General features: G+C 47.6%; 1 protein-coding gene across 1 annotated transcript; it reads left to right on the forward strand.

Annotated features, from left to right (window-relative positions):
* Positions 1-7,872: 7,872 nt before the first annotated feature.
* Positions 7,873-20,905, forward strand: LOC103644350 (COP1-interacting protein 7). Its single transcript, XM_008667568.3, has 13 exons — positions 7,873-8,286; positions 8,644-8,823; positions 8,913-9,033; positions 9,117-9,156; positions 9,727-9,779; positions 9,872-9,933; positions 10,286-10,438; positions 15,085-15,296; positions 15,565-17,066; positions 18,836-19,714; positions 19,988-20,312; positions 20,423-20,479; positions 20,576-20,905. The coding sequence occupies exons 1-13, from the start codon at positions 8,228-8,230 to the stop codon at positions 20,635-20,637; spliced, it is 3,705 nt and encodes a 1,234-aa protein (XP_008665790.1). The 5' UTR covers positions 7,873-8,227; the 3' UTR covers positions 20,638-20,905.
* The last annotated feature ends 115 nt before the right edge of the window (positions 20,906-21,020 follow it).

A 21,020-nucleotide genomic window follows, 5' to 3' on the forward strand; every position in this document is an offset into this window, starting at 1 on the left:
TTAACTCTCTGTGTCCTCAATCCAGAGAGCCCTCTTGTAACCTCGTTTACATACTCACCAGGACGTAGGGTGTTACGCATTTCTAAGCGGCCCGAACCTGTAAATCTTGTCCACTGTCCCTCGTGTGATCGGCACGAACCATTTTGCTACAGTCGTCGACGACGTCCTACTCCTAAAAACACCTTGAGGGGCAACCCCGGGTGTGCGGTCGGACCCAAAACACCGACAGGTATGGCAATTAGTGTTTTGTTTTAAAAAAAAGATGCTTTTGAGAAAAGTGATTTTTAAAAGGTCCGACGGTTGAGCCATGAGCTATGGTGGACGGGAAGTCCAGTAGCTATTTTTGAAAATGAAAACCAGTGGGAAACTGCTGAGATACCTGGATGGTTTAGTCCAGGGGATTTTGTTCTAATATTGAAAAACTTCCTGCTCCTTTTGGAGAGGATGCGCTTTGCAAAAATACAAAATGTTTTCAAAACAACCTTGCATAAAATATTGTTGTTTCTGCAAAATATCCTGAGCTCCACATATTCCATGCATTATATCTGATTTCCCCATTCCACAGGTGAAGGTGGGCTGCTGAGTACGTTTGTACTCACCCTTGCTTATTTGTTTTTTTCAGAAAAAGGAGATCGGGTAAGAGTTACGACTGTTCCCAACCTTGCATGTGGCTGTTGGACCGCTGATTTGCTTCGCTGCGTATATCGGGCTGCTTCAGCCCCACTCTGATGATATGTCCCGAGTTGTGGAACAACTCTTAAAGTTGATCGCCACCTTTATAGGTTTGTCTCGTTTAAGCAGATCTGAAATCATCTGATGTATAAATGTGTTTACTAGCCTCCTGGGACTAGTAATTGTACCACATTTGAGTCCCAGAGGATCGGGACGCTTCAGATCCTTGGTGCACGCCGGGGGAGACTTCACCCGTAACGCTCCAGGGGCGCGAGTGGAGGGATCTGCCTTTAAAAAGGGGTCGATCTCCCGGGCAGTAGACATGCCTCGCTCATCTTGCGACCACCGTGCCCTTTCGCCTTCTAGGCCTCCAGATGGGGTGCGCCGGTGTTCTCTGGAGGGATCCGCGTCAAGGTCGTCTCTTCCGGCTACTTCACCGTTGAAGAACGCGCACTCAAGGTGGTGTCGCCGATCTTGTCTTCTTGCTGTCGTTGGAGGCGTGCAACCCCATGGAAGTTGGCATCCTTCCACCATTATTCGACTTCAAGGATTTTCATCACGCAGCCCGGTCGCAACCTCTGGCTGGTGGTCATCCACAAGGATGACTACCAGCCTTGTGGTGGAGAGAAGCGAGCTGGGCTGCGGCCTCCCCCCTGCCCTCAGCTTCAAGGATGTTCATCATCCGCGCTGGGGAGGAGGGCGAGCCGAGTGGGAGCTTCACCTTCCGCGTGGGCTGGCGATCCGCTTCTTCCTCCAGCATTCGGGGGAGAAGGGCGTTCGCCGGCCTTGCGGAGGAGGCGAACTCTAGGTACACGGGGCCGGCCATTTGTGGCGCCGTCAGCTACCGCGTGCCTGGCTCCCCGGCCTGGGTGGCTCTGGTGCTGCCTCCGGTGCTGCCCCCTGCCGTTGGGGCGGAGCGTGGCTGCCCGTCCACCCACGGGCGACGGTCGCGCCGCGCATGGGTTGGCCACATCCACGGCTTCTCCCGCGCCACCGGTCGCACCGGGAGGTCGTACAAGACGTCGTACGCCGCGGGGGTGGCGGCGACGTTCTTGGATGGTCTTGTCCTCACTCCCGCAGTGAGGACGGGAGCGAAGACCTCTTCGTGCGTGCTAGTGCAGCCGCTGCCCATCGGTGCAGAGGTGGTCGCTGCCACCAGTAGGGCTGATGTAGTCGCCTCCGCTGGTGAGGTTGCCCACTGCAGAGATGGTTGCCTCCGCTAGCGAGACCGCCAGTGCCACTTGTCGCCGGACCTCTGGCCCTTTGGCTTTAATGGCCTCGCTGTCACCCCCGTAGGAGGACGGGGGCGAGGACCTATTCGCAGTAGCGCTCACCCTGAGGTGATCGCTGCTGCTGGCGAGCCGCTCGGAGCAGAGGTCGTTGTCGCTGCTGGTGCAGAGGTGGTCGCCGTCGTTGGTGGGCTGTCCGGAGCCAGCTCCAGCGCGACTCTTGCTGGTGCAGCGTAGTTAATTCCTACAGAAATGGAGATGGAGTCCCGCTTGTAAGGGAATTTAATGACATTTGTTTGAGAGCAAAATGTAATAACATATATACGCAGGATTTAGCCTGGGAAGCCCAGTTGTGTGTCCGAACCCCCTAGATGGTGGCTTCAAGTACTAAGACACCTGCCGCAGAGCGGTGGAGTATGCAGGCTCACGGTACGGAACCAGGCTGAGTGGCTACATGGTTTTCGGACCCCCCAGGAGACAAGTGCCTGTTCTTCAGAGCCGGACCTCCAGATTGTTGGACGCACATGACTTTAGTTCTAAATACTAGGACTCCCGTCACGGAGTGGTGGAGTGTGCAGGATTTTGGGTACGGAACCAGGCTAACCGGCCACACAGGCTCTGGACCACCCTATGGAACGGGCATCCGTTCTTTAGAATCGGCCCCCAGGCCTTCCCCTGTTTTTGTAAAGAAATAAATATTGTCTTCTAAGCAGCATTTAACACTTATCTGTGTAACGCCTGTTCCTGTTGTGTGCGATGTTGTTGACTCCTCCTTAGTACCTGGCCCCCCACCTAGGATGCAGGCTTGATGTGTTGAGGTTGGATACCAGCATTTTTGAAAAGGTTGTCAACAATCCTCGGGAGGCAACTCACCGGGATCTGGATCTGTACACAACTTATAGCTAGGAAGCATTAGTAGTACACCTCATAGGGTTCTCCGTCTGACATTAGTCACCCTTTGATACATACTCGGGACCTGCAGGTTTTAGTCCGGGTGGCCAAGTTACGTGTCCGGACCCCCTTGGGTCGCGGTTCTAGATACTAGGACACTTGTCGCAGGGCGGTGGAGCGTGCAGGCCCACGGTACGGGACCAGGCTGAGTGGCTGCACGGGCTCTGGACCACCCCAGGAGACTAATGTCCGTTCTCTAGCTCCAATCCCAAGGTTGTCGGACCCGCAAGACTTATAGCTCTAGATACTAAGTTCCCGTAACGGGGTGGTGGAGCATGTAGGCCCACAGTACAGGACCTGGCTGAGCGGCTACATGGGCTTCGGATCACCCTATGGAACGGGGTCCCGTTCTCTAGAGCCGGCCCCCAGGCTGTCGGACCTCCCTACTTTCGTATCAGGGGCCCTAAACTGCAAGCCTGGCTATTCAATTCGGATGTCGCTATGCCAGACAGATGGAAACCGTACGGGTGGGTTAGCTAAAAAGTATTATCTGAAAGACTGCAAGGTAGGGCCATGGAGCAGCAAGATGGAACTATCACAAGAGCATAGCTGAGGGGGTAGTTTCTCTTTATAACTTGTCGTGCATGTGTGTAGACCAATAGTATGTGTTCATGGGGGCAGACCCCACCGGGTTGTCGTACACGTATGCGTCATCAAGTTACAAAAAAGGGAAACAGACTCGACCCCTTATTCTTGCTCTATGGATAGAACTTACAGAGATATTTGGCATCGGGGTAAGGTACTCCTCCAGTCGTAGCTAGATGGTTGCCCCTGGGTCGGTGCACTCCCGTTACCTCGAAGGGTCCTTCCCAACTAGGGGAGAGTTGCAGAGCCCCTCTTGGTATGGCTCTTGTCGTGGGGCTAAGCCCCGACCCAGGGTTCCCGTCTGCATTTGACACGAGAGCCCTCGTCTCTGGCTGCGGCCACTTTTGCATGTACCTGTCTGCAACCTGGATCCGTGGGGGATTCAGAAGGGCCTCCGGAGGAAGGCGTGCTTCAGCTCCGTAGACCGGGTAACACGGGGTCCCTCTGGGGTCCGTCTAGTTGTCTTCACCGGAGTAGGAGCCTCCAGCGAAGATATACTTCAGGTCCCCCTCGGGTGACTGGTACCCGAGGTCCCGCTCAGCCGCGGCCACCTCGCCGTCGTCCACCTTTTCCTTGTCGGGGCGGCGGCGAGGCGGGGAGCCGTCTTTGGAAGACTGCTCGCGCCGCTCACTGACGTGTTTTGCGAGGTCAATGATCTCGCGGCACTCCGCGGCGTTGTGGCGACCGTTCGGGTGCACAGGGCATGAACCGCTGCCACCTCTCTGCGGCCGTGGGCGTTTTTTGCGGTCACCCTGGCCTCCGGTCGCTGCTGCGACCACCAGAGCGGTGGACCGCGGCTTCTGATAGTCGCAGTCCTTCTTCTTTTTCTTCTTTCCATCCCGGAGGACGGCCCCCGAGCCACCCGACTGGGCAGCTCCAGTTTGTGGGGCCGAGTGCCATGCACGGCCCTCGGCGGCTCTGGCGCACTTGTTGGCCAGAGCGAAGAGCGTGGGGACAGTTTCCACGTCATGTGTGGCCAACTTCTCCAACATTTTTTCATCACGTACTCCCTGTCGGAAGGCCGTGATGATAGAAGCATCAGAAATACGAGGTATCGTACCTCGCACCCTGGTGAAGCGGGAGATGAACTTCCGGAGGGTCTCCCCTGGCTCCTGCCTCACTGCATGGAGGTGGGCCTCCACACCGTGCTGTTGGTAAGCACTAGCGAAGTTCGCCACAAACCGCGCACAGAGTTCTTCCCAGGAGTAGACTGATCCTGGGGTGAGGTTCATGAGCCAGGTTCAGATAGGTCCAGACAAGGCCACATGAAAATATGTTGCCATCACAGCGGTGTTTCCATCTGCTGCCATGATGGCGGTAACGTACACCTGCAGGAACTCCGACGGGTTCGTCGTCCCGTCGCATTTTTCCGGCAGGTGCGACCGGAACTTGGGCGGCCAGGACGCCGCACGGAGATGATCCGCAAGAGTGGCGCAGCCCACACCGGCCAAGGGGACACCCGTTTGGGACCGGGTGCCCATTGGTGTCTGCGGTGCAACCGCAGCGAAATCTTGGTCGAGGTCGCGACCATCAATGTTTTGGCGGCGCTCGCGCGCCCTTTCCAAGGATACCGGGCGTCCTCCTCCGCACGCCTGCGGTTGAGCTCTGCCCAGAGGTCGTTGGTCTGTGCGCCCCTCACTGAGGGGGAGCGCATAGATGCTGATGCCTCGTGTTGGCGCCAGGATGACCGCGTCTTCGACCTGGTCAAGGTAGAATGCGCCATACTGAGCAGTCGGTCGACGTTGTCCCACCATTGCTTCATGGCTCCTGGTGAGGCCGTGGAGCTTGGAGGGTGTCGCAACAACTCCCTGGCTGCTGACAACGCCCCCGGAGACGCCCTTGATGGAGTTCGGGACGTTTGTGCTACCGTGTGCTGCCGTGCGGCGTGCACAGTAGGAGTGACTAGTGCTGGGCGACTGGGAACCTACGGTGTGGAGGAAACAACTTCTCCCTCCACCGCAAAGTCAACCGAAGTCTCGGCGTGGTGCTCAATGATCTGCACCATCATGCTTGGGCAAGGGATCAAGCAAAAACCTAATGCCTAGCCCCTACCTGGCGCGCCAAATATCGGAGAGTAAATCTCCGGCCGGGTGGCGGAGTGCACCCGCCCTAAATCCTGAGATGAGGAGGGGCTTAGGCGTTTTGCTTGATCGTTGGAATGAATGGGAAGAACTCAAGAACACACAAGGATTTAGAGTGGTTCGGGCCGCCGGAGCGTAATACCCTACTCCACTGTGAGATGTATTGCTTGTGAGCCTGCGAGTCTAAGGTGTGACCTAAGATTGCGTGTGTGTGTAACGTCGCATGCCTCCCCTTTTATAGTTGAAGGGGGGCATGCACAAAGGCACTGGGCCCCGACATGTGGGCACAGGGACATAAAGAATATAGTGCTTGGAGCCTACTAATGTCTGTTGCCGAGGCAATCTTCTTGCGCCCTGACGCCCAAGATCTGCGTATCCTTGGCGTATAGGGGAAGCTTCTTGTAGAAGGGATGATGAGTACAGTGTGCTGCCTGGCACGGTCGTACTGTTCGCCAGCAGACCCAGCAGGCGCGCCGCCTGCTGGATGACCTTGACACCGCCTGCCAGCGGATGGGATGGGACACATTAAATGCTGAGAGGACACGGCGCCCGTCAGCGCAGTGGCAGGCGGCATGTCTTCTCCCAATAAATGAGGGGCTGCACGACTTCACACCAGGTTCGGCCCGGTAGCTTATATCATGGGCCACAAGCAGCGGGCCTCCGCCTGAGCAGGAAGTGGAGGGCAAGGCCCAGACACGTGTTAGCACCGGACCCCTGCTCATACCAGGGTCCCCCTCGCTCCGGGACCCTGCTGAGGTTCAGACCTACCCGGGGGCTCCGGACTTATATGTATAGGGGTCCAGTGTCCTTCTGTGGGGGTCCGGACTTACTGGGATGTGTTGTCTTTCCTTTCCATGTGACACCCTTTGGTCTGCCCATGCGGTGGGGTCAGACGTCGTCCCCCGCGTGGCCAGGGGACGTCGTATTGGAGCGGCGTCTTCATGCTGTAGAAGAGGGTACCCCTGATTTAGGGTACCGACAAATGTAATATTAATACTGTCAACATTCATACATGTTTTGTGAAATGCGAATATGTATGAATTAATGAAATGCAGTTACTGTCTTTATCCTTTCACATTACTATTCACATATTAAATGATGAAGGTATGTCCTTCTTGACCTTCGTCTGATGAGCATTATACCCATGTGGAAATAATGCTTCGGGAGACGAATATCTATAAAAAATCACAATTGTGTTGCCTTGTTCTTGATCTATAGTATTTGAGAACAGATGACCAACATCAATTTTTGGGTGAACATGGGGAATTCATTAGATTGCTTTGGAAATAGTGCATCTTGAGTTTGGTACGGCTATTGCTACAAAAATTTTGAGTCCAAACTTAACTATGATGATCAGAGCAATTAAAGGGACCTCAACCATGCTAATACATATATGTGTTCTAATTACATTGCTTTTTTGTGATAGAAAGAATGTTTTTTTGCTCTTTTGGCATCATTTGCAGCTTGAAAAGCTACTTAATTTAAAAATTATGCCCTTGCATGCTATATTAATTTAGTTAGTATTTGTAGTTTTGTGATAAATTTTGAGTGAATGATTGAGGATGCAACGAATTCTGTATCACGTGTTTCCTCTATACCTCATTATGTGTGTTACTTCCACATTTGCTTTTTGGGGGCAACGGATATAGCTTCGGTGTGAGTTTAGAATATTTAACTTTTGGATCTACAATCATTTCTTTTTGTGAGTCATTGTTGTACATCTCTTTCCTTTCATATGAAAGGCTGCTGATATTTTTGGTCTTAACATTTCAACAAAATTCCTATTTTTTGCCTGGTTTAATATAATCACAGCATAATATACATAACTGGTCCTTACTAACAAAATAAAATCTCTTCATGTTAATTTCATGTTTGGACAATGGATTTGCTTCATGAGAATAATTTGGACTAAATAAATTGCTCGCTTTTCATATATTTTAAATTTATAAAATTTTAATATCTGGATGCAGGTATGCATTCTTTATAACGCACTGGCTAATGCTATTTTCTATGGTACGTTTACATTGGATCGGCATTATAGGCTACCCGTCAGAATAAGAATATTTAGTGGGCATCATAAATTCCGATCGTTTGATGTAATATATGGCTGGACAAAACCATAATGATTGCCTATCGAAGGACTGATACTGTTCTCACTATTCTTGCTTATGCTAAAATATTGTGTCTCAAATTTATTATCACTTGAGGTTTCTTTGTTTTGAAAAATAAACAACAATATACGCTTGACTTTAATTTATATGGGCTTTTACTGTTTTTTATATTGCTCTATAGACAGCTGCAGGTAAAACAGCCGTTTTAATAAAAAAATTTAATGTAAATAACCTCCACCAACCGGGCAGCGGCAGCGACAAATTAAAGCAAGCTCTCTCAACCTGTCTGCAGTCTGCACTGCACTCAACCACCACCCGCGCTCCCCACCCCACCTCCCCTCCCCTCCCCCCTACAGATTTTCACTTTCCAATTCCTATTTATCTCTTCTTTTGTTCTTTAATTTGGTTCGTACGTACAAGACTTCTCGGATCACTCGTCTTCTTTGATTGCATCATCGAGACCTGCATTTTCCCTTCCAAATTCGTCACTCACTCTGGTTGGCCGCCTTCTGTCTTCTGATCCAATCCGGTTGAAATCCTCCGTCTCCTTCCAGCAAGATCTGGCACATAAGGAGAATCGGCAAGAACCATTCTGCAAATGAGGCCGGATACGCGGCTTGAATCGGCGGTGTTCCAGCTCACCCCGACCCGCACCAGGTGAGCTGCCGGATCTGCTCGAGTAACTCCCGGCGATGTTTCTTTGTTTCCTCTGGTAATTTGGCCAGTCAATTATATATATATGTGTCATCTTTTGTGGCTCTGGTGTGTGGCGTGTTGCCAAAAATGGAGCGAGCTCTGGAAGCTCGGGCATGGCATTTCCCCATGAAACGGCAAAGCTTTCGGCTTTCGCCTTAACCTCGTATGCGTTGCCAAGCCTGGCTTGGTTAACACTGCAGTGCTAGTCTGCTAGATCTGATGTCCTCATGCTCTAAATTTGATCGAGTACTATGGCCGCAGCTTTACCGTCTGCCACGCAAATGATTTGTTTCTCTCTTCTCCCCATCTTTTTTCTAGGTGTGATTTAGTTGTGGTGGCGAATGGACGGAAGGAGAAGATAGCCTCTGGTCTGCTGAACCCATTCGTCGCCCATCTCAAGGTTGCACAAGAACAAATTGCCAAGGGAGGCTATTCTATCACACTTGAGCCTGACCCAGAGATTGATGCACCCTGGTTTACCAGGGGCACGTTGGATAGGTTGGTTTGCGTCCCATTGTTAGGGGTTGTCATTTGCAAATTTGTTCTTTGACAATATACGTGGTGATTTGAATCCCTCTCTTTCGCAGGTTTGTTCGATTTGTCAGTACACCAGAGGTCCTGGAGCGGGTCACAACCATAGAGTCTGAGATATTGCAGATCGAGGATGGCATTGCCGTCCAGGGCAGTGACAGTCTTGGGTTGAGATCTGTAAGCAGACATCTATGCCTGATAACTTTTGACTAACATACTAATATCAGAAAGATGAGATGTTCATATTTGTGCTTTGTTAGGTGGAATACTATAATGGGAAATTGGTGGACTGCATGGAAGGTGAAATGCTGACGAGCATTTCTTTATTTCACCACGAGTCATAGAACAAACAGCATATGTGCCATCTGTGGAGTCTTTGTTTTATCACCTAAGTAATGAGCAATGTTTATTTGTTACCAAAAAAGAACTTTCCGTATCTTCATGGACCATGATACTTGGCAAATTGCTATGCAATATTTACTTTAGCATTTAATCATTATAAAGTTTGGTGTAAATGTAAAATCAGGCAATGCTGTTGGATCTTTTACAGGCAGATAGTTTGTTTTCAACATACTGGGCTGCACAAGGAAATCCCAATGTATATGCATGGAGTGACCTTTCCTAGTTATATGGATTCTTAAATTAATTGTTTTAGTTTTAGCTTTAGCTAGCTCATTGGAAGTTATGCATTCTGAGATGGAGCTAGCTATCACGTCGTGCATTTTAGGAAGAGATCACTCTCATAGTCTCATCTACTTTAAAAAAGCTACATTTTTCTTGAAGGATGAATCTGAGGTGCAACTTGTTTTGGCGACAGTTCTTGTATTCTTCTGCCCTGTTGCTGAATGTCCCTGACCCATCTACTTACAGGTAGTAAGGCAAGTTACAATCCTGATGCAGATAGGGCACTTGTTCCATACAAGGTGAATTTGTACAGATAAACCTGCCTCTTCTTTCTGCAAAAGAGTAATGGTATATGTGCTTATCATGTTCTGAGATTCCATATTCTTGGCAGGCTGGTACACAACCAATTCCACCATTGCAGAATCATGATGCTACACAGGAGGAGAATTCAAAGTACCTATGTCTAAAGCAGCATGTTTTGTTTTCTGTAATGTAGTACTTAACGATGCCATGGATGACAATTGGCAGTAAAACTGGTCTACATGGATACCACCGTGATTTAACTAGAACTTATTTTCATTATGGAGTAACATATGCTCCATTTCATGAAGATATGCATAGATTTCTGGCGTGATCATCATTTGATTGTTCTATTACATCATCTGTTTACTTTTTGGATGACTTCTTTATGTGTGCGTTTTCTCTGGAGAAGCATTCGTTTGTATTTTTATTTTCGTGGTGAATTTAACTGCATTATAGAATGTTGTTCATACAATCATCTGATCACATACTTCATATTTTGTAGGGATCAATTGCTCAGAGTGCTAGAGACTCGCAAAACAGTCTTACGTAAAGAACAGGCTATGGCCTTTGCACGTGCTGTAGCAGCAGGATTTGACATCGACAACTTGGTGTATCTGATCACTTTTGCAGAGTGTTTTGGTGCTTCTCGCTTGATGTAAGTGTTAGATAGAACAGAAAACCCTAACCCTAATTGATGTGACTTGATGGTCGATGGCGACTGGATGGTGCACCGGTGGCTCGGCATGGGGCGACTCGTCGGTAGGGTGGACCAGTGGACTGGGCCACACATGTTGCCGGTAGATGTGGGTGGGATCGACAAAACGAGCCACATGTGCCGAGAAGTATAGTACCGCGCATGGCGCGATCGGAAACGATTGGGCCACACATGGCACGGGCGAAGGCGACGGACCCACGCATGGCGTAGGCGGGGGCGACGGGGTCGTGCGTCGGGACCGGGGGTAGGGGAAGAGGAGAGATGTTGACAGGATCGACATCGAGGGAATCAAAATCGAAAGGTGGGGAGGAGCCACTAAGGGGAAACATTCTCATTGAAAACAACATGACGAGAGATGATGATGCAGTGGATGAGAAAGTCAAGGCATCGGTATCCCTTGTGATCCGAGGAGTAATCGAGGAAGAGACATCGAGTGGAACAAGGCACAAGTTTGTGGGAGGCAGTGGCAGATGTGTTGGGATAGCAAGCACACCCGATGACGCGAAGGTGCTCGTAGGAGGGTGCCAAAGAGGGTGAAGAACCCACTGATCGCCTGGGAGGGAAGACGGTTGAGGAGGTAGGCGGCAATGTTCAACACCTCAGCCCAATAGTGGGCAGGAAGAGAAGTTTGGAAGAGGAGGCAACGAGGCATGTTGGTGCATGCGATCGGCTCGACCGTTCTGAGGGGAGGTGTGAGGACACGACATCATAGCTCCACACCATGGGAGAGAAAGAAGGTACGAGATGTGGAGTTATCAAACTCCCTTCCGTTATCACATTGATAACCTCGGATGATGCGCCCAAACTGAGTCGACACTCGTACAAATAAGTAAGACTGGTGAAGGTGTCAGACTTGTGGCGAAGAGGAAAGGTCCACATGTAGTGAGAGAAGTCATCCAGGAGACTAGATAGCACTTATAACCAGAGATGCTTAGGGTAGGGGATGTCCAAAGGTCATAATGGACGTGGTCGAAGGGGCGAGTGGTGTGGGAGATGGAAGAAGAGAAGGGCAAGCGAGTGTGACGCCCAAACAGCCAGGCATGGCAAAGAGAGGTAGTGGTGCCGCGGGGCAGGTGATGGCTGAGGTGCCCGAGAGTTTGGAGAGGACGTCGTTACCAGCGTGGCCAAGACGACAATGCCAAGTGGAGGCAGAGGCAACCGCAACAAGGGTGTAGGGTGTGGTAACACGAGATAAGGGAGGTGGGGTAGGCAAGCGAATAGGATAGGGGACCCGAGATGTCGCATCGGGTGACCATGACATGAGTGGTAAGGTCCCGTATGGTGTCCCCAAGGATCGAACTCTATAGAACAATGGTTGTTAGTGGTGAAGCGACGGATTGAGAGAAGGTTCTGTATGATGTTGGGGGCAACAAGGATGTTGTTGAGGTACAATGAACCAGGAAGGACCGTGTCACCTACTAAGGTGACAGGCAGAGTTGACCCATTGTCGACAATGATGGAAGAAGGGAAGGTGGTGTTATGGGGATGTGGTAAAGATACAGTACCAGAGTTAGGAGTGGTGTGGTACGAGGCGCCAGAGTTGGCAACCCAGTCGGTGGGAGTAGCAGTAGTGGGCTGCGATGACATGGGGTACGAGTAGAGTGCCAGTGGAGGCACCTCCAAAGAGTCTCCAGGATGGGCGCTGGGGCCATCGGTGGTGAGTAGGCTAATGGCGAGCATGCGCGGTGGAGATGACAAGGCCTCGATCGTCACAGAGACAATCTCCGCACCACGGAACACGAATGACCCTGGAGCTTGGTGGCCCTCGTGAGGGTGAACAAAAGCTAAAGGATACACGGAGAACCCGATTCATGGTTCGATCAAAGAGCACGAACGTGCCTCAGGGAAATTGCCCATTGTGAAAGGAGACACACACACGGTAGGGAGGCACATGGACCGCGGCGGAGCGAAGGACAAGCGTATAGGGAGCAAGAGCAGGAAGGGAGAGGTCGGCGCCTGCAGGCCACCCATGCCCCCATGTTGCCGGAGGAAGAGGATATTGTTAGCAACCTGGACATCTGCGTTCAAGGTCTATCAGAGGTTCTATCTTTTGTTGACAAAATGCATTGCTCATAGTCGTCAAAGATGTCGGACCTTGCTAGCTCGGTTTCCTTCATAGTCGCTGAAGCGGTAAATGAAACTGAGGTGGCCATAGGCTTGCCGTCACCGGCATGCGGGGAGCATGCTAGGGAGTAGGGCGCCATGGTGGGCGAAGACGGGGAGCAGGGCGTCGGATCAGGGAGCGAGGCGCATAGAAGATGGAGCTAGGAAGCAGGGCGCCATGGAGGGCGAAGACGTGGAGCATGGCGTCGAGCCGGGGAGTTGGGCGCTGGGCCGGAGAGCGGAGTGCGAGCACGAGGAAGAGGGAGGTCGGCGCTAGCGTGCGGCTGGGCAGCGTGGAGGTGTTCCTGTGGTGTTGGCGGTGCCGGTCGCAGGTGCAGGGGAAGGTCGTGCAACCTCCATGGAAAGGGAGGCGGGCACGGGGAAGGGGGAGACCGGCGGCCACGAGAGGTGGCTCATGAACTGAGAAGAGTGGGAGGGAGGGAAGAGAAGATAGGCTTGATACCATGTTGGATAGAATAGAAAACCCTAACCCTAATTAGGGTGGCTAATATATATATATAGGGCCAGATCTATTCTATTCATCACCCTAGGTGATGGACCCAACAGTCCATCACCTGGACCAACCGGCGCGCCCCTGCGTGGCTCCCCCGCGCCCGCCCAACAAAGTCGACCGAGCCAGCTTGCCCAACCGGTCGAGCCGCCCCCGCGCCTGCCCAGCGCCCAAGAGTCGAGCCGAGCCATCTCGCCTAAAATGACTTAATGTAGTCTAAAATGACTTAAATGTTATCTAGACTTTGGAATGACTTAAAGTTACATAGAATGACTTAAATGTTGTTTGTACGCTAGAATGACTTAATATTTTCTGGAATGACTGAACCAATAAGATAAGAAATGTCTGAGAAAACCCAGAAAAAATGGTTGAAACAATAATAACTTAATGTTTTCTGAAAAATGACAATATTTATGTTACCTAGACTTTGGAATCACTTAAAATTACCTAGAATGACTTAATATTTTCTGGAACGAACAAACCAATAACATAAGAAATGTCTAAGAAAACCTAGAAAAAATGTCTGAAACAATAATAACTTATTTTTTCTGAAAAATGACTTAATATTTACTAGAATGACTTTCAACGTGTACATTTCAGCGTAAAATTGTATCACCCTAGTCTCTAAACTTTCAACGTGCACATTTCGGCCCTTACACTTGTATGGTTGTGTCATCTAATAAATCCCTAAACTCCTAAAATGCATGTGGAGTGGGTCATGACTATTTGGACCTGTGATAACACCAAAAATAAGTTTATGGACCCAGATGAAACAACCATAGAAGTATATGGACTGAAATGTGCACGTTGAAAGTTTAGAGTCTGGGATGATACAATTTTACAAGTTTGGGACCTGCATGTGCATTTTGGGTGTCAAGAAAAAAACTTGGCCAGTAGGGGAAAGACCGTCCCCATGGCATTATATTAATAAGAAGCTCAATCGGAGCCCTGACCGAGAAAGGTCACGAAAGCTGCCCCCATGCAACATGAGGGTCCATGCTAGATCTTTACTTGTGCTTTGAGCCCTCTCAACCCCTACACGTGGATCCGCCCCCCATAGGCCAGTCCATCTTGTGTGCACACAACCAAGGAAACCAGCGAGTGACCTTTTTTAACCCCAGCCTGAAATTCGCTCCCACTGGGATTCGAACTCAGGATCTGAAGAGTGCTATTTAGACCACCTAACCAACTCAGCTAGAGACTCTTTCGTCATTTTGGTAGTTTAAGGACCGGGATGATACAACGCTACAAGTTTAGGGACCGCCAGTGTATTTTACTCATGGTTCTTTCATAGATTGATTACTGCACCAGTGTTTTTATGTGGAGTGCACTGGTGGTCTCTAAACTTGCTTGGGCGTGTAATCTAGGTTTGTGATAGATTTGTAGCTTCATGTTCTTGAACTTGTTAACCTTTTCACTCGAGGTTCAAATCTTCTAAATCATCATCAAATCGCTTACGTGGAAACTTTAGTGCCATCTTGGATGCTAAATGTTTAATTCATGAGTCCATAGGCAATATATCTCCATATATTGTTTCTCTTTCCCTACCTCATCTCTCTGCATTGGGTGGGTCTCATCAGATTTTTTTTGTTTGCTGAGTGTCATGTGAGGGCTAGTACTGCTATGAGTCATGAGTTGGCAAAATTAGGGTGGCACAGGTGCCATGAAGATGCGAAGTAGGTGCATCAATACTAATTTGCGACTTAGGTCGGTTTGGACCTCTGGTAAACCACGTAGCAAGTTTGGGGACTTGAAACTGCAAATTAATAGTTTTGGGACCTAGGTTACACCCCCGAACAAGTTTAGGGACAGCTGGTGCATGCTACTCTTTTATAATTTATTTTCGATTCATATAGATGGAAAACATACTACCAGACCTTGATAAGTTACATAGTTGCCTGGAAGCAAAATTTCACTGTATTAACGTTAAATCCTTTGATGCTTACCACTTTGGTGTGCTTTCAATAAATAGGAAGGCATGTACACAATTCATTGAGTTGTGGAAGCAAAAGCATGAAACTGGACAGTGGATTGAAGTTGAACCTGAAGCAATGTCTGCACGCTCCGAATTTCCTCCGTTTAATCCTTCTGGCATTATGTTTATGGGGGACAACATGAAGCAGACTATGGAATCTATGTCTGTTTCCAACGGAGATGCAAATGGCGAAGATGCTTCTAAAGCAGGTATGTTTTGATGTCTAGTGCAATGACTGAACTTATGTTCTTACAAGCTCACAATAGCTTGTTCCTTGAGACTGGATAATTATTATACAGGAACCTTTCTGTTGATGGAGCTTGATTTTCTATTCATTCATTATGTGCAACTGTTGACTCTCCCTTGAAGCTAATTGTCTCATGCTTGATTTAAAAATTCCCCCATAAGTTGATTGAAATGTACCCTCAATTTACTAAGTGTCCTTGGCTATCATCAATAACTTTTGTTGCTTGACAGATCAAAGGACATCTCAGCACTCTGGTGCTCCCCATGAGTTCTTCCATGGTCCATATCAGTCAGCATATCCACCATGGGCAATGCATCCACCTTACTCTATGCAAGGCATGCCTTACTATCCTGGAATGAACCCATATTACCCTTCCCCCTACCCCCCAATGGATGAGACCAGGTACCACCCCTCAGAAAGGAGAGTATCAAAGAAACACTCAGATAGCAAGGACTCAGAAACTTCAGATGATAAAAGTGACCAGAGTGGTTCAGAGAGGGAAACTTCTTATGGTCACAGGTCCCATAAAAAAGATAAAAGGGCAGGTAAGAAGAAGCCTAGTGTGGTTGTCATCCGAAATATCAATGTAACATCGAAAAGGCACGGATCATCAGACAGTGACTCACAAACAGGTTCAGATGTAGTATCAGAGGATAGCGACGATTCACACGCCAAGTCCAGAAAGAAAAAGAATAATAGCTCAAGTTCAAAGAAAAAAGATGCTAGGAAGATGGTTTTCGAGTCTGCAGATGAATATAGCAAGAATGGAATGTCATATGGGCAAGATGGAGACCAAGGGAGCTGGAATGTTTTCCAGAGTTTCCTGCTAAGAGCTGATGAGAAAAGAGATAATGACGCGGACCTATTCGCCAGTGAGAAAAAAGCACCCCCAGCAAGGATGAAGGAGAGCACAAGCGTTGATGTTGATTCAATTCTCTTGGTGGAGCAAAATTCTGCTGGGGCCAATGAACATAATACAACAGGTTTCAGTATGGAAAATGAGAGGATTAGACCCCAGCAGATGCTGTCTGGTGATGAACTTATGATGTATGGGGAAGGTGAAGGCATGAGCTTTGGATGTGATGACATAAAGGAGATTGAAGCTGGAGGTGTGAGATACAGAAGAGGAACAAGTGATGACTTCATGATATATGGACAGGAAAAGTCAATGGACAGAGGGAGTTCTTTGGATCCTCTTGCAGAAGCACAGTACAAGAGCCCCACCCTGGTTGACAAAAATGTGCACAGCTTGGCAGATGAATCGTTTATGATACCTCTTAGGTCTACCTCAGAGGATAACCATGAACCAGAATGTCGTACTGCCATTGACATTGATGTTGAGCTTCCCTCAACTGTTCAGAAGATATCAGATGCTAAAGCTGGTAGTCAGCTTTTCTATGAGCCAGCTGAATTGATGCCGGAGCGTGGATGTGAAGACGTTTCGTTTGGATATGATCCAGCAATGGATTATAATAGTCAGATACAGAGTCAATCTGCCACCATGGTTGAAGATGCACATATGGAAGATGCATTGTTGAGCACTGTGGATGAAATAAAGAAGCCAGAGAAAGACAAGAAGCTAAGAAGTTCACAGGAGAGTTTGGATAAACGTAGAAAAGATGCTTCAGCGAGGAGGTTGTCATCATCAAAAGGCCCGCTGACTGATGCACAGAAACGCGCACAAAACTTGCGAATATATAAAGCGGACCTTCAGAAGGCAAAGAAAGAGCAGGTATTGGTGTATTACTTTTTTTTATACTTATTAACCCTTCTTGCGTGAATTATATTGATGTTCCTTGCCACTCGGTATTTGTTGTTTTAATCTAGTTAATGTTGTACACAAGTTAAATTTTCAGGTATGATGTTCTCTTATTAGTTTGTCTAGAATCTTGTAGCTTTGATGTTGAATATCAATATTATTTTAAAAGTAACAACAACAACAACAACAATAAAGCATTTTAGTCCCAAGCAAGTTGATGTAGGCTGAGCTGAAACCCGATAGAAACCGAAGTCAAGGTTCATGCACATGGATAGTTGTTTTCCATACGCTCCTATCCATCAGGGCCCATTGCCTTACCGCTTTCACCCTTTTCAATGCTTCTATAACATCAGATTCTTGGTACCTACACACAAAGCGCTTATTAGTGTCATCAAAAGAGTCATCCAACTGAAAGGTTGTATCCTCATTCTTCCCATTGAATAATTTGTCAAAATACTTTTGTCATCTATGTTTGATCTCATTCTCTTTCACCAAGTGGTGCTCCGTTTCATCCTTAATTGCACTTAACTTGGTTGAAGTCCCTTGTCTTCCTCTCAGGGACTCTATCCATCCTATATATGTTCTTTTCTCCTTCCTTCGTACTCAAACGTTGGTAAAGATCGTCATACATCCTACCATTTGCCACACTTATAGCTTGCTTTGCAGTCGTATTTGCTACCTTGTACTTCTCTGTATTGTCCATACACTTGGCATGGTATAAACGTCTAAATGTCTATAACATTCTTTCTTCTTAATAACTCTTTGGACTTCCTTGTTCCACTACCAAATATCTTTAGCTTCGTCTCCACTCCCTTTGGTTACTCCATACATCTATGAGGCCACCTTCTGAATGCAGGTTGTCATCTCCCACATCTTGTTTGCGTCATCTTCTTCTTTCCAAAGGCTCTTTTTTGTGGCCTTTTCTTGAGAACGTCTGACGTCTCTCCTTTTAGTTTTCACCACCTTGTTCTTGAAATCATGGCTTGTTTATCCCTACGAGCACACATCTAAAAACCAACAAGATTATATCGAGAGACGTCACACTCCCGAGGCATCAGTGCATCACCTTGCAATCAAGCATGCTCGTTTGTCCTCTCTTCTTGTGAGGACAAAGTTAATATGACTAGAGTGTTGGCCACTACTATAGGTCACTGAATGGGATTCTATCACCTAAAGGAAGTGTTGGCTATCAACAAATAAAAATCTACTGCAAAGTCCAAGACTTCCTCCCCTCCTAATTCCTACTACCATACCCAAAACCTCCATGAAGAACCTCGAAACCTGTACTTGTTGTGCCTACATGCCCATTAAGATCTCCTACGAAAACTTCTCACTAATAGGTATAGCTCTAACCATGCCATCTAAGTCTTCCTAGAAAAGTAACCTGAAATGTTTAGCAGAGGGGACTTCCTTCCTGATCAAGTATTTTTATCCACCATTATTTTTTTAGATAATTGTTTCTTCATGTGGTGGCTCCACTAAATAGTGTTTGGTACCTAGGAAGACAATTGTAGGTGTCACTATCAATTGCCTTAGAAGCAAGTTGTACAAAATTGCAACTATTTACGCGCTAAGGCATGCAATCGAACATGAAGAATAACTTGAATCGGGGTAGTCATTCTTATTGTCCTGCCTGTTCTTATAATGGAGGTTTATTTATTGGTAGAATTAATCTAACCAGACAACTTGTTGCAACATTTGTAAACTTTTCAACATTGAGTTAGTGATTTTCCCATTTTCAGGAAGAGGAACAGATCAAACGGCTAGAAAGGCTTAAGCTAGAGAGGCAAAAGAGGATTGCTGCAAGAAGCAGCACTTCCAATGCACCAACACCACAGCAGCCCAGAGTAAAGCCTTCTCCCAAGGTTTCCCCCAGCACCTACAAGAGCTCAAAGCTCAGCGATACCGAACTTGCATCCTCTTCACCTCTCAGAAAATTTCCTATCAAAACTACCCCAGGGACTGATCCTGAAAAAACAGCAAAATCAAGCAAACTAAATGACAATACTAATGCAGTTAGTAAGCCAACCTTGACAGACATGAAGGAGAGAAGTGGGAGGACCGAATCATCCAACGAGAGATTGAGAAAACTTGCTGAACCTAAAACCAACAGTTCGACTGGCCATACTTTGAATTCCAAGTCAGCAAGCGTGGACCGCCCGCGGAGAAAAAGCATGCCACAAGATAGCCAGACAAAGAAAATTTCAGCTATAATGCAGCTTGACCAGAGTAAATCAGCAACACTACCAGAACTGAAGGTCAAATACTCGCAAGCTCCTGCTGTTGTGAAAAATGCAGTAGCTAGTAGAGAGAGAAAAGAGGTTTCAGCTGGAGCTAAATCTCTTCGTACAACAGAAACTGCTAGTGTAAAGGAAACCAACGGTAACATCTCAAGGATGAACAGCAGCGACGATAATGTGGTGGTTGAGAAGACCGTTGTGATGCTCGAAGATGAGGCGGTCATTCTACATTCTGGAAGAAATGCAGCAAAGGAAACTTGTAGTGATGACAGGACAGAGAAGCCCAGCCCAGAATCGGAGTACATAGCTATCAGGGCTCCGCTGTCTCCAGTTATTCTTCCGGAGGCTGAGAGATCTGATGACCTGGGGAGCTCATATGAGGTATGGTCTTTATGCTGTTCTTTGTTAGTCAATGGTCTGTTTCATCGTTTCTGTGCATTGTATTCCTGATTTGGTCATCAATTAAAAGGCCAGACATTGCTCTGTACTATTAAATGTGTCTTGTTGCGATGTACTACCTCCATTTCTAAATATTTGACGTCCAATAGTTAATTTTTGAACTAGAAAACGTCATATATAAAAAAACGGAGGGACTAATTATGGTTTGATGGATACGGTAAGCTAGAGTGATAAAAGAATACCCATTGTGACTAGGTGGTGACTGAGTGTCTAAAGGATGAACCTGAGGAGCCAACCTTGGGCGCCGTGGAGAAACCTTACCAGGCCCCCTTTGCTAGGGTGACATCGCTGGAGAATGCATCAGACAACAGTCCATTACCTGAATCACTTGCGCATGCAAATAGCATTAAGGCTCGAGTGCCTGAGCCTGTGTACACAGTTTCAGTTGAGGGCCATGTGGTAAGTGAAAAGCCTCGAAGCAAAGAGCCAAAAGGCTTGAGGAAACTTTTGAAATTTGGCAGGAAAAGCCATGCTGAGGGCGCAATGGATTCATCAGTTGACGAAGCCTCAGCAGGAGATGGTATGGCAGTCTGTCTGTCTCAAATACTCCTAGTTTGTTAACTTTCAAATAAAGTTTTGCCGTTCCTATAAGGCCATTATTATATAAAAAAGGGGATTCTTGCTTTTCAGGTTCGATGCTGAAGAATCTCATTTCTCAAGATGACTCTGGTGCGTCTTCTTCAAAAGGTTGTGTGCACAACTTGTCTCTTGAATCGATTTCTAACAACCATGACCTAGTGGTGGTGGTGGAATGTTCACTATGCTTGTTTACTGTTTCATCAGCTTCTCGGTCCTTCTCCCTACTGTCACCGTTCCGCAGCAAGCACAAGGTGATTGTTCTGTGAGCACAAGGTAATCAATTTGGGAGGAGAGGAATATAATGGCGCAGCACAGTACATACTTTTGGTTTTTCCCTTCTAGTATATATTTACACACACGTATACATAAATACATACATACTATATGATGGACTTGTCATTAGACAGCCTATGTGAAGGCTGTGTGTGGCGATGGATGGTTGTTTGCCCTTGTGGTTTTGTACCCTAACTATTTGTGTTGATATATATGGTGATACTTTTTGTTCCAGATTTACTATTCAAATGTTTGCACTCATCATAAGTAGATTCAGAGAGAGGTACTGTTTGGATGTTATGTATTAAACAAAAAGGCAACATATCTCCAAATCTTGTTCAATTCATCATCTATGGCTGAATGCGATCTCACCGGG

Source organism: Zea mays, chromosome 1, assembly GCF_902167145.1.
Source record: "Zea mays cultivar B73 chromosome 1, Zm-B73-REFERENCE-NAM-5.0, whole genome shotgun sequence".
In the NCBI taxonomy this organism is placed as follows: domain Eukaryota; kingdom Viridiplantae; phylum Streptophyta; class Magnoliopsida; order Poales; family Poaceae; genus Zea; species Zea mays.